This window comes from Clytia hemisphaerica, unplaced genomic scaffold (assembly GCF_902728285.1).
Source record: "Clytia hemisphaerica strain Z4C2 unplaced genomic scaffold, Clytia hemisphaerica genome assembly, whole genome shotgun sequence".
Classification (NCBI taxonomy): domain Eukaryota; kingdom Metazoa; phylum Cnidaria; class Hydrozoa; order Leptothecata; family Clytiidae; genus Clytia; species Clytia hemisphaerica.
The window spans coordinates 2,414,277-2,426,134 of record NW_027103917.1 but is presented as its reverse complement, the minus strand read 5'-3'; the positions used below and the strand labels follow the sequence as shown (position 1 = coordinate 2,426,134).

The window sequence follows — 11,858 nt, the reverse complement described above, 5'->3', positions numbered from 1 at the left end:
TGTCATTGAAATTTCATTATTCTAAAAGTGGTTTGTATGCTGAATATTTTATATCGGAAAAGAAGATTTATTTTGAATATCTTTTCATTTCTTCACAAAATTGAAATTCAAATGATGAATATATTGACAAATAATTTTTCATCCCTTATCAAAAATTCTGACTTTGCTTCCCTCCATTTTCAAAATCTCTGTTTATTTAAAATTTTGGTTTCAATTTGTTGTTTTCATGCAAGTATACTTTGGTTAAGCATTCTTTTGACAAAATAGAAAAGCTGAAATAAACTGGGGAAATAAACATTTTAGCCAGACGAGTGAGCATTCCCAAAGTTTTCTAACCACCCAATTTAACAGATCGGTAAAAAGGGAAAAGACTTACTTATCGATTTGACACAAAGATTTCCATTCGTCTGCTCAACATAGGGTTACATCCACAATCTCCCTCCCCACGCATCCCTTACCGTGAATATCACAGGTCAAAATCATATATTGACGCTGTGCCGACGAATCGAGATTCTATTCAGCGCGCAATCAACAAAGACAAAAGTAACCATGACGACCATCCAAGATCTTGGATGAGGTTCAAAGTTGATATTTTTATTCCCATCGTTGAAAACACAACTTACAAAAAGTCATCAATGCTTTGTAAAAGGTGTCAGTGATAGAGAATCATAACATAAAGTCTGTCTATTATTTCGATTCAATTAAAGTGACATTTCCATAATTAAAAGTTTAGTAATTACTGTTATACATTTGGGGATCATATGAAAGATTTCTTTCGAAATAAACTCATTTCAATTACACTTGGAGGTTTCTGGGGAATTCGTAAATAGTAAACTGCATACTGATACAGTCTGCTAGACATTAATATGGTAATATTTGCTCTTCATCTTTGATTTTTTGTACAGTGATTATATTGACACATGCGCAATAAAATTTCTATTATTTGTCTTCAGAGGTTAATATATTTTTTGAAAACTTAACCTCTGATACTCAGGGTACGCATCCCTTTGATATGTTTTGATATGTGGGCTGCGTATAATGTATAAAATTCCCGTCCGAGAGTTACCCCCGTCTTTGTGTTTTTGAGTTTTAGAAGCTTAACGAATAGCTAGTCTGAATCGCAGACCTCTATAGATATACTTCCTATATATAAGAAACTTTTTCGCTAAAGTATCAGCAAAAGCCTAACGAATAGCTTTAGTAAGTTTTATACGAGACAGCTTATTTAAATTTCATTAAATTTGAATGGCTAGAGGTTAATACAATCATTGGATTTCTAAACCTTTTTAAGAAAATTGAAACAGGTCACCCCGAATTTGGGGTAACTCTCGGAAGGGAATTTTATACATGATACGCATCCCATACATCAAGACATAAAGGGGAAGCCTCCCCCCACCCTGTCCGAAGTGTGCAGCCTACAATCTTCCAAAGCCATAAATGGTATTAGGCGTATGCCGCTTTGTTCTTGCACCTTTATCGAGCTCAGCAACTAGGCAATCCTTATTTTAACAACTATTTTTGAAATCTCATAAGGAAACTTTTTTAATGAATGTTTTGATTTTCCATTAATTAAGTTAATTATCAAAGAATTGTTCATTTATTTTTCCAATTTTGTTTTGAAAACTGATTTTTCTATCAATATTTTTTGTTACATTTGGTTGTTTTGGAAACTCTTGTTCGATAATTTTGACGTTTTGACGAAGTAAGGGGAGCCTTCTACACTACTTTTGTGTTTGTAGATTTGAAACTAAAGTCTGTCCAGATATAATTGGCAGTGGAAACAAGAATGCCTGTAACTTTTGACAGTCAAATATAATTATGGAAATTTTTTTTGCTTGTTTTAGAGAATCAAGAGCGCTATATTTCAATGTATTTTTGGTTGAAAAATTCGCGATTTTTAGCGGTTAAATTTGCGATTGCAAAAATTGAGCTTTTTTTCTACTTATGCTATAACGTTCATTTTTACACCAGTAGTAGTTCAACCTTAAGTTAAGAAGTTTGTTAAATTTCAAGGCGAACAAAAAAGTCCTTCAGAAGATATGGGACCCGAAATACCCCTTGGTAGCACTTTTCTGTGAAATATCAAATCTCCAACTTATTACTAAAAACGGGGGTAGTGATATGATTGATAAAACAGTTTTTTGATCATAAAACATTTTACGATCTCTTTAATGACCTCATAGCCAAACTGTGTTTAGTGTTTTGGGAATTAGCAAAGTTCTTTAATGACTTAAAAATAACAAAGGCAATATAAGTTCATGCTTATCTTTTTAATAAAAACAATTATACTGTGACTTCGTTTCGAAATAATCAATGATACCAATAATACCAATGCACCAACACTTAACGTTTTCCAACTTTTAATTGCACTGTTAAAAAAAGATAGCACAACCCCCGTTTTTAGTAATAAGTTGGAGATTTGATATTTCACATAAAAGTGCTACCAAGGGGGATTTCGGGTCCCATATCTTCCGAAGGACTTTTCTGTTTGCCGTCAAATTTTACAAACTTCTTAACCTAAGGTTGAACTACCACTGGTGTAAAAATGAAGGTTATAGCATAAGTAGAAAGAATGCTCAATTTTTGCAATCGCAAATTTAACCGTTAAGAATCGCGAATTTTTCAACAAAAAATACATTGAAATATAGCGCTCTTGATTCTCTAAAATTTCCATAATTATATTTGACTGTCAAAAGTTACAGGCATTCTTGTTTCCACTGCCAATTATATCTGGACAGACTTTAGGAAAAATACTGCAAATTCGAGTGTAAAATTGGACCAGAATTCACGATATTCATGATGTGATGTCTTTTACAAAAAGACCCCGTTTTTTTTGCCAGTTGTGGCAAATTTTGTCTAGTTTATTTTGCCATTACTGGCTTAAACTGGGGTATTTCCGTAGAAAACATTACGTCATTAATATCATGAATATTAGCTTGTACCAAACACTCAATGAAGCGGGAGATTCAAAAATGAATCTTCCGTGTGAAGGTTTTTAAAACAAGAACATTTTTGTAAGAGCAATGAGAATCAAAAATGCCGAAGAAATAAGAACACTTTAAGAAAGGTCTGTCAGTATTTTTCATAAGAACATCAAAAATTGTTGAAGCCTTCGGATGTTCTTAACTTAAGTTTTAAGCCTAAAAATGTTCTTAACATGTTCTTATTTTCACCACTTTTTGAGCATTTTTGTCCATTTTTTTAAGAAACCGGCTGTTTTAGAGTCAGCAAAGCCTTAAAATGTTCTTAACTTGTTGTTTAACAGGAATGAAAGAAGAAAAATTTTTTGAATGGGGCCCCCCCAGCGGTTTGCGTGAATGCGTGAATGGGCTTTTTTGGTTGCGTGAATGCGTGAAAATCGAAAAAAAATTGCGTGAATGCGTGAATTGAAAAAACTTGCGTGAACGTGAAAATCCATATTTCTATTGCGTGAATGCGTGAATCTGCCCTGTTTTTTGCGTGAACGCGTGAATTTTTCTTTTTCACAGTTTGTAGAAAACCCCAAGGTGCGCACCTATCCCAAATTCAAGGGATGCCAGGTGAAGGTGCACAAATAAATCAGCAACTTTCAAATTCTCTATTTTATAAAACGATTCATGATTTAGATGCGCTTTCTAGCAATCTAGATACCTTAAATTTCCAGATTTTTTCGCTCGGGCCAAACATGTATTGGCCCTCGAATCTTAAATTACTCTAATTTGCCCCCTTGAAAGTGTTTGTTTAAGGGCTCTGACCATAGTCAGAAAATTGATTTTAATATCTGAACAGGAAAGTAATGTTTTAGATTCTTTAACACTTTTAATAAAGAATTGCCTTTATAAATTGCTTTTTAATCAAACCCCTTAAGTGATAATTAAGAACTTAATTACAAAAATGACGTTATGAACTTTAAAAAGACGTTAATAATATGTTGCATCACCTTCTTTTATAAGAAGTGCTAAGTTTTAATGGGTAATCAGTGCCGTAGGAAGCATTTTCATATTGAGGGGGCTGAAGTTTAGTGACACCGCGAGGGCCAACCATGGTTTTGGCCCGAGGGGGGGAATTTTGAAAATTTGAGCTCTAGATTGCTTGAAAATGCACTCAATTGTGACAATTATAACAAATTAAAAAAGAAAAACTTTGCATTTAGCAAAATAACCATTTTTGAAAAAAATATTGGGGGGGCATAGAACCCCCTTGCCCCCCCCCCAGTTGCTACGGCACTGGGTAATTAACCTTTTTTTTTCAAACTTTTTCAAACTGTCCGCAAAGAATTGAACTATTTAAAATTTTGCGGAAAATTTTTCTAAAACGATGTGTCAAAAGTTATGACTGTTTTTTAAAACAAAATCCAGATGAAAAATTGATGAAAAACCACTTTTTTGAAGATTTTGAGACAAAGAAGCTTTTACAAAAATTTTCCGCAAAAATTTTTATTGTTCGGTAAAAGATACACCATCTACTGCGAAAAATTTTTCAAAATATATTTTCTTTGCCGAAACTAAGCTCTTCAAAGTTGAAATACTCTTCCTCGCGAAAGTCTTCATTTTCTTCTTCATCAAAATTTTTCAATGCAATTTTTGAATTTTCAGATTCAGGAATAGTTTGTCTAACAGAAAATGTATAACATGCCACTAGTTTTGTTGGTTAAATCAGTCAGAAAACACATTTTAAACACGGCAATTATGAAAAATTCACTATGGTCAGAGCCCTTAAGATAAAACCATGGTTATGCATGATGAGTGATCCAGAACCAGGGCCAGAGCCACTAGGGCCAGGAGGCGGCCATGACTTCACCACGTTTTTGCAAATAAAAAGAAACTTATTTCAAAGAAATTTTTACCCATAATGTAGACTTTCGATAACCTGATTTCTTGGCAAAATTAGTCTGAAATGGAGTCGTATTTAAGCACATCAGAGGGTTAAAATAGAAATTTTCTCCTGTCGGCGCAAAACATGGTTGCGCCTCCTTAGTCACTATGTTTTCGGCCCCTCCACGTTAGGAAATTAATTCGCCCTGATAAAAACCTTTCTTTTTAATTTTTTTTGATCGCTTCGCTCGCAACAAATGTTCATTCTTTTACCTCATTTTACAAGCTATCAAGCGATCGTACCTTGCCTCTAACGAATTTAGACTACATTCTTTTGCAATTGTGTTAAAGAGAGCATTTTTAGCCAAACACGAGTGACAGAAATGCAAAACTTTCCTCTCTGCGTAAACCATGGTTGCACCTCCTTACCCCTGAGCTAAGCATCATGGTGTCATACTCGAGTTTGTTTGACCTATTTTTGATAATGTTTAAGCTATTTTTTGTACAAAAATTCGCCTGCGGCGCAAATCTTTTCACTTACTATCGCGATACGTTAACTGCAGAAGCTTCATCTTTTCAAATCGATCGTGACGAGTTAGAAGAATCAAATATCTTGCGTGATGGCATGTGATTAAAGTTGAAAAATTACGTAACGCTTTCTATTTGGGGGCGTCTTATGACGCTACCAAACACGGTGTTTTATAGTCAGGTCTACAGGAAAAAATCACTACTGAGTTAAGTTGTTCTCAAGTGCATGACCAGATCCGTTCGAATAATATCTCGAGTACAGCTTTGTCATACTTTTTTATGCAAATCGAACGTTTTACTCCATAATGGCGGAAATTACGTAAATTACGTAACTTAGCGAGATGTGCAAGACCTCTATTTTTGACATTTTCCCCGATTTTTTCCGAAAATTTCCCCGATTTCCCAAAAAATTGGGTTTACGTGAATTTCGAGAAAAACTTGCGTGAATGCGTGAATTGAGAAAAATTTTTGCGTGAATGCGTGAAATTTGGGTCCGCTGGGGGGGCCTCTTGAATTAACCTTGTAGTTTAGAACAGAATAAGAACAACTTGAGTCTGAAAGGCCCTCGCCAAAAGTTTGCTGGTTCTTTCAAGAAAAAAGAGTGCAGACTAGCTTTTTCACATCTTTTTCTGCTATCTATGATGAAAATCAGAAAAAAATAAGAGGTAAAATCAAAAATCTTTAGAACTTCTCTGTTATATGATAAGTAAAATCGTTTTTTTTCGCGACCTTGTGATAGATTAGATTGGGTGGTGATGGAAAATAATTCTTTAAATGAAAAAAAAATAATAAAGAAGAAGAAGAAGAAAATGAAAGATGTCATAGAAATATGAGACTTGAAAAATGGAAATGAAAAATGGCGAGAAAATGAATTAGTTAAATATTTGAATGGCTTTCAATGATATTTGATATCTAGTTTGGTCTTGGATTTCAGGTCTAAGCCTAAGAAATTTATTGTCGAGCTACAAGTTTGGATGTCTAATCATCTTTCCAGCAAATTTGCATGAATTGATATACACTCAATACTCCTGCACTTTTTTTGGAAAAACTCCTATGTTTGGAGACTCGGAAACAGGGAACTAGTAAACAGTTCAGTAGCGTGGTGGACAACGAAATTTCGGGCAATAGCAATAACTGGGGAGGGAATTTAAAAAATTTCGATTTTGGCGCTCCCTATTAGAAATAAATATCTTTGTGGCGAAGTAAGCACTTTGGGTATATTCTCTCTTTTTGGTCGAAAACTGTTATTTCTTCTTCTGCCACCATGCTCCTGCTAGTAAACCACCACATAAGGCTTCAGTCAGTTTACGTTAAGCTTATTCTTAATTTCTGATGGTCTCTTTTTAAAGGTTTTGTTTTTAAATAAGAATGATATCGTTTGCTTACTCATCACTTTTAATTCACAAGCTTTTTCACATTGAATTGACATAGATGTGGAGCAGGATTGGTCGAGAAAGTCATTTTTTGCCTATATATCAGCATATTATAACAATAGACAGACACTGTCCTGATATGAAATATATGTCTGATATGAAACGGGAACACTTATGTAAAAATAAAACCTTTAAATAAGTTACTAGACTAGACTTAGACATTCTAACACATAATGAACAACATTGCAATAATGTATCTTAATCTTTCAAAGCAGCTAATTTTTTTGAAAAAGGCCAAAAATTTCATCATTTTTTTCTGAAAATTTTTTCTTTCAAAGGCAATTTCTCAACCAGGACAAACGATTCAGGTATCAACTTTGGTATAGTTGGAAAGCTCTTTCTCTCAGCTACAAAAAATAGCGGATTTTTTTCTCTGAATCTCAAGTGGTCAGGAGTTATGACCAAAAGACTGTGTATCGGTAGAATGGCCTTTTCAAAACGTATATATACGTATTCTGGCTTCTAAGGGTTAAAATTATGCATATTCTAAATTCCCTAGGACTGTTAAAAAATTGAAAACAAATGAATAATAAATAATAACACTTAAAGAAGAAACTTTACCGGCAGACGAAAAGAAAACATCAACAAAAATGGCGTTAAGTGATGAAGACTTGATGAATGTGATTATGATACCGATAGGTGTCTTTGTCATCATTGTGTTATCACTATGTGCTTTTTGCTGTCTCAGAAGAAGGTAAGATTTGCCAAGAACCTTAAAACATGATGTTTATCTACTTTAGGTGTACAAACTTTCGCGAGCAGAAACTTACACGAATTTTGGCCCTTTTCGCGAAAGTAAATGTCTTTAAAAATTCTAGGAAGGGCCATTCGCGATAGTTTATGCTCGCGAAAAATTCTTGACAAAATAGAAAATCTGTAAAACTTCGAACTTTGAATAAGATCTAGCTTTTATGACACTTTTTAGCCTGCTAAAAGACTAATAAGTCAAAGGACAAATGTTTCAAGCCAATCCAAGTAGTACTTGTTCTTCTAAGCCATATTTTTTTATGTAAAAAATCTCAATTTTACGTCTTGATTCGTGAAAGTTTATGCTCGCGAAAAATATTTTTTCGTTAAATTCGCGAAAGTAAATGTCGTGAATTTCGCGATTTTTCGTCCTCGCGAAAGATTCTGCTCGCGAAAGTTGTACGCCTAAAGTACATTGAGCTCACAAAATTTCTGTCCTGAGTTACCGTACGAATCAATAACCACCCGTACTTTACATGAGCATTATCTTTATGCCACATAGGCGGTTTTAGACCATAACGAACTTATCAGAAGAAGAGATTTGTAATTGTAATTTCATTGTCTTTTAACAAGCATTACACTCCTTCGCATGTTTCTGACGTACTTGCTCTATTGTCTTAAATCCGCCAGTGCCAAGCCACAATCAAAGTCAAAATATTTTGATATTATTTTAAGAACCACACACGATTTTTAAGTGCTCTAACGCTTCCGAGGAATGTTATGATACTAGATTAAAGACTTGTAAAAAAGCTAAAATACACTCCTGTGTCACAGATCCACTGGGACCCCTACCCCACTGGAAAATTTGGCAAACAATTTCGTCCCTGGTGGAAAAATACCCTGAAATTTCAGCCCCACTGGGAAATTGACATTGATTTCACCCCCATTCAAAATTCAATGTTTAAAAATTGCATTCCAAACCCATCCCCACTGGATTTTTTAACCGTGGAACAATAGAATTTCTATTCCCATTGGAATTTCAATAGGAGTTTTTATCCCCACTGAGGAAAAAAGTTCCTCCGGGGCTGTGAGACAGGGGTGTTGAAATGTTCAAATAGTGAACATGCGATGTACATAAGATTTTACTTGTATGGTTTGCTTTGTCAAGACATGTACAGGTCTACGGTATCGCACTTTACGGTCAAAATAAAGCCGTGCTTAACCTCGCTAATAAGGTTGAGAATTGTAGCCTGAAAACCAATAAACTCCTCCCAATAAAAAAGTGAGGAAGAGTACAAAATCGCCATCTGACTACGTGACGAGAATTGGTCAAAACTCGTCACTCATTTTTCTATTTTCTTTTTATGATTTTTCGTCGAACAGTCTAAAATTTTGTTTGAACATTAATACGGAGATGTACACATACCAGATGCTACAATTTCGGTCAAATTACATCGAGAATTTTGGTTAGTTCCTCGTTTTTAAGAATTTAAAGTTGGGGCGAGAAAGTCGCTTTTTGGCTATTTGTTAAATTTTATCGAATATTTAAATTCGGGAGGGGTTTATAGACTTCTAGGTTATATTCTGAGCACTATTGGACCATCCTTGAACTTTTGGATCCTCAGATCTTAAGTCTTAATTGTCTTAATAATCTTAATTTTAAAATTCAGACTTGAAACTCTACCCTCCCAACCTAAGTTAGAGCGTTTCCAAACCGTTTGTTGCTATAAGACTTCATGGGAATTTCCCTTTTTTCTCAAATATTGTGACTTTCATTGTAGATTTTTTTGACTAAAGTCAACTTTTGCTAAAAGCCCTCAACGATTACAATATTGGGTAACCACTCAAAATTCTTAAATTTCTCTTTTTTAAGAAATCGTCAACAAACATCTCACACACAACACAAACCAAAAGTGAGCAACAAACAAAATGGAATCACTAACTACAAACCACCTCAACAACCAACCAAAATATCTCAAAATCGTCACGAACCTATTAGAGAAACATTTCGTAAAACAGTACCGCCTAGTGAAATAGAAAATAACTTCCAAGAAAATGGCCAAAGCAACAACAATAATGGTAGATATTGTAAACAAAATGGTATTTACGGACGTGATGAAGATCATAATAATGGTGTCGTTCAAAATGGTAAACTTAACAATGGATATAAGACAGACAACGAGGGCACTGAAATAATGGATGAATTTGGAACTATTTTTGATGAACATATAAAGGACCAAGAATCAAATCACACGGATGAAGCGGTCGATGAAAATGAGCGCGCGACAAGACGAAGTAAAGGTTCAGATAATAGCACAGTCATTAATGTATCCGATGAGAAAATGCGTTCTAATATAGAAATGGAAGATCTTGCATCTCCGATTAAGAACTCGAACAACAATGATTTGAATGAAACAATAACATCTGTAAAACATGTCCAACTGAACGAACGAGTGTCAACCCCCTTGTCGACTAACGGAGACGGGGGTAACAATAATGAACTTGGAACAGTTATTGGCAGTCATAACCAACCAACTTATGTAGACAGTAGTTGATGAGTCGCTTACTCCATTAAAGGTTAAATTTGTCGTCGAAGCTTCTTAAAGAAGGTGATATTCACACCTTTGTTTACCTTCGCCGTCTACAGATATCTCAATACGAAATACTAGATCGAACTTCTTTATTTTTCGTATGCAAGCCACGGCAGGTGAAACACGAAACAATACGCCATATTTACTGAAAGTATAAACACAGTATAAACCTTGATTATCGCAGTGCTTAAATATTTTGACACTGTATTGACTTGAATTTCAAAGAACGCGCAAGTAAATTAGGACGTCACTCTATTAAAGATGGCGCATGCTAGTTTCTAGAGTCCAACTGACTACGGAGAAAAATGAGTATCTTATAGTAGTTGTCATTTTGTAAAATATTTTGTTGTTTGTAAAAGATTTATGCTAAATTTTTGTATATTTATGGTTTTATCTATCAAAAGTGAAAATGTCATTTAAACAGAATGATAATCAATTTCTACAAAGTGATGCGAATATTAGGAGAATAATTCTGATAAGAGCTTTAGTGGTATCTAGGTTTCAGAGACCCAAGAACCTTTTAATCCTGTGGAATAAACTAGAAAAGTGTTACAAATGACATAAGGGATGGGAAATGTTTTTTAAAGCATGGGATTTATGGGGTTCTCAAAATTGAACGATTTTGCCAGATTTTTCTGTCCTCTTTCTCGATTTTGACAATTTTACCATTGGATAGAAGGTATTGGTATATGTAATCACATGATAACGAGTGCAATTCGAATATAATTGCACGAGTGATTTTTTTGTTATTAATTTTCCGAGTCCGAAAGGACGAGGAAAATTCGAAACAAAAAAATCACGAGTGCAATTTTCGAATTGTAAGAGTTATTATGTGATTACGGGCTAATCGCACAATGGCTTTCACTACTTTTTCCCAGTTAGGAAAGTAAATTACAGAAATTACACTGAGAGTTTTATATGTTTCTCTTCTCTTTATGTCTTTCTTTTATTGTTGTTTATTGGTTTTCTTTCTCACAAAATAAATTTCGAATGCAATTAAAACGTTCCATGCAAAAAAAAATGTAAGAAAAAACATTAAAAATCAATTTTGTAAACATTGGGCATTGGAGAGTGTGATTAACGATTAATTGCTCTCTACATGATGCAATTAACGATTAATTGCTCTCTTTGAGGGCGCGCCAAATAAGAAAAAATAACCCATCGTGCGATTATAATGATAATCAATTCGTAGGTTGATAATTTTTACATAGTCTGACGCTTTTGAAAGCGGGAAAAGTGTAATCTTCCAGAGGAAAAGAACCTTTTAAAGGTTTTCTGAATGAGTCAGGGACTTTAGGGTTCAAGGTGTCTTTGATGCAGGGCTATACTATTTAGTCTATTCACGATAAGTGTGCACTCTTTTTTCTTTTACCTATAACTTTTGAAGGAATTCTTCAATCTTTATAAATTTGGTATCATTGGAAAGATATTAGTGAGTGGAACAATTTGAAATAAAAAAATCTTTTAAAAAATTATAAAAATGAAGATGAAAATGAAGAAGAAAAAAATGAAGATCTTGTAGAAAAGTGCTATAACTATCATTTTCGCTGAAGTGAATTCTTGATCATCGAACATCATCACTGTGAAAAAATTTCTCAAAAATAATCATTCAGTCAAAAGATATCAAACAAAGTTATAAGCTGATTGACGTCTAAAAACGCTGTTTTCTGCAGTTTTTTGCTGTTTTTTGGGGTCAATCACTTATTAACTTTGTATCATAACTTTATATTGAATAAATATTTTAATGAAATTTCTTCACAGTGATGACCTCCTAAGATCAAAGAATCTGTCCAGTGAAAATAAAAGTTATAGCACTTTTCTACAAG

At 34.0% G+C, this 11,858-nt stretch overlaps 1 protein-coding gene across 1 annotated transcript; it reads left to right on the top strand.

Moving 5' to 3' along the window:
- The first annotated feature begins 7,236 nt into the window (after positions 1–7,236).
- Positions 7,237–10,464, top strand: LOC136809451 (myb-like protein F). The gene is made up of 2 exons (XM_067065982.1): positions 7,237–7,448; positions 9,315–10,464. The coding sequence occupies exons 1-2, from the start codon at positions 7,345–7,347 to the stop codon at positions 9,994–9,996; spliced, it is 786 nt and encodes a 261-aa protein (XP_066922083.1). The 5' UTR covers positions 7,237–7,344; the 3' UTR covers positions 9,997–10,464.
- The last annotated feature ends 1,394 nt before the right edge of the window (positions 10,465–11,858 follow it).

Coding starts and splice junctions, on each gene's coding strand:
- LOC136809451 (XM_067065982.1), top strand. CDS start 7,345: ATGGCGTTAAGTGATGAAGACTTGATGAATGTGATTATGATACCGATA. Junction 7,449..9,314: donor TTTTGCTGTCTCAGAAGAAG/GTAAGATTTGCC, acceptor CTCTTTTTTAAG/AAATCGTCAACAAACATCTC.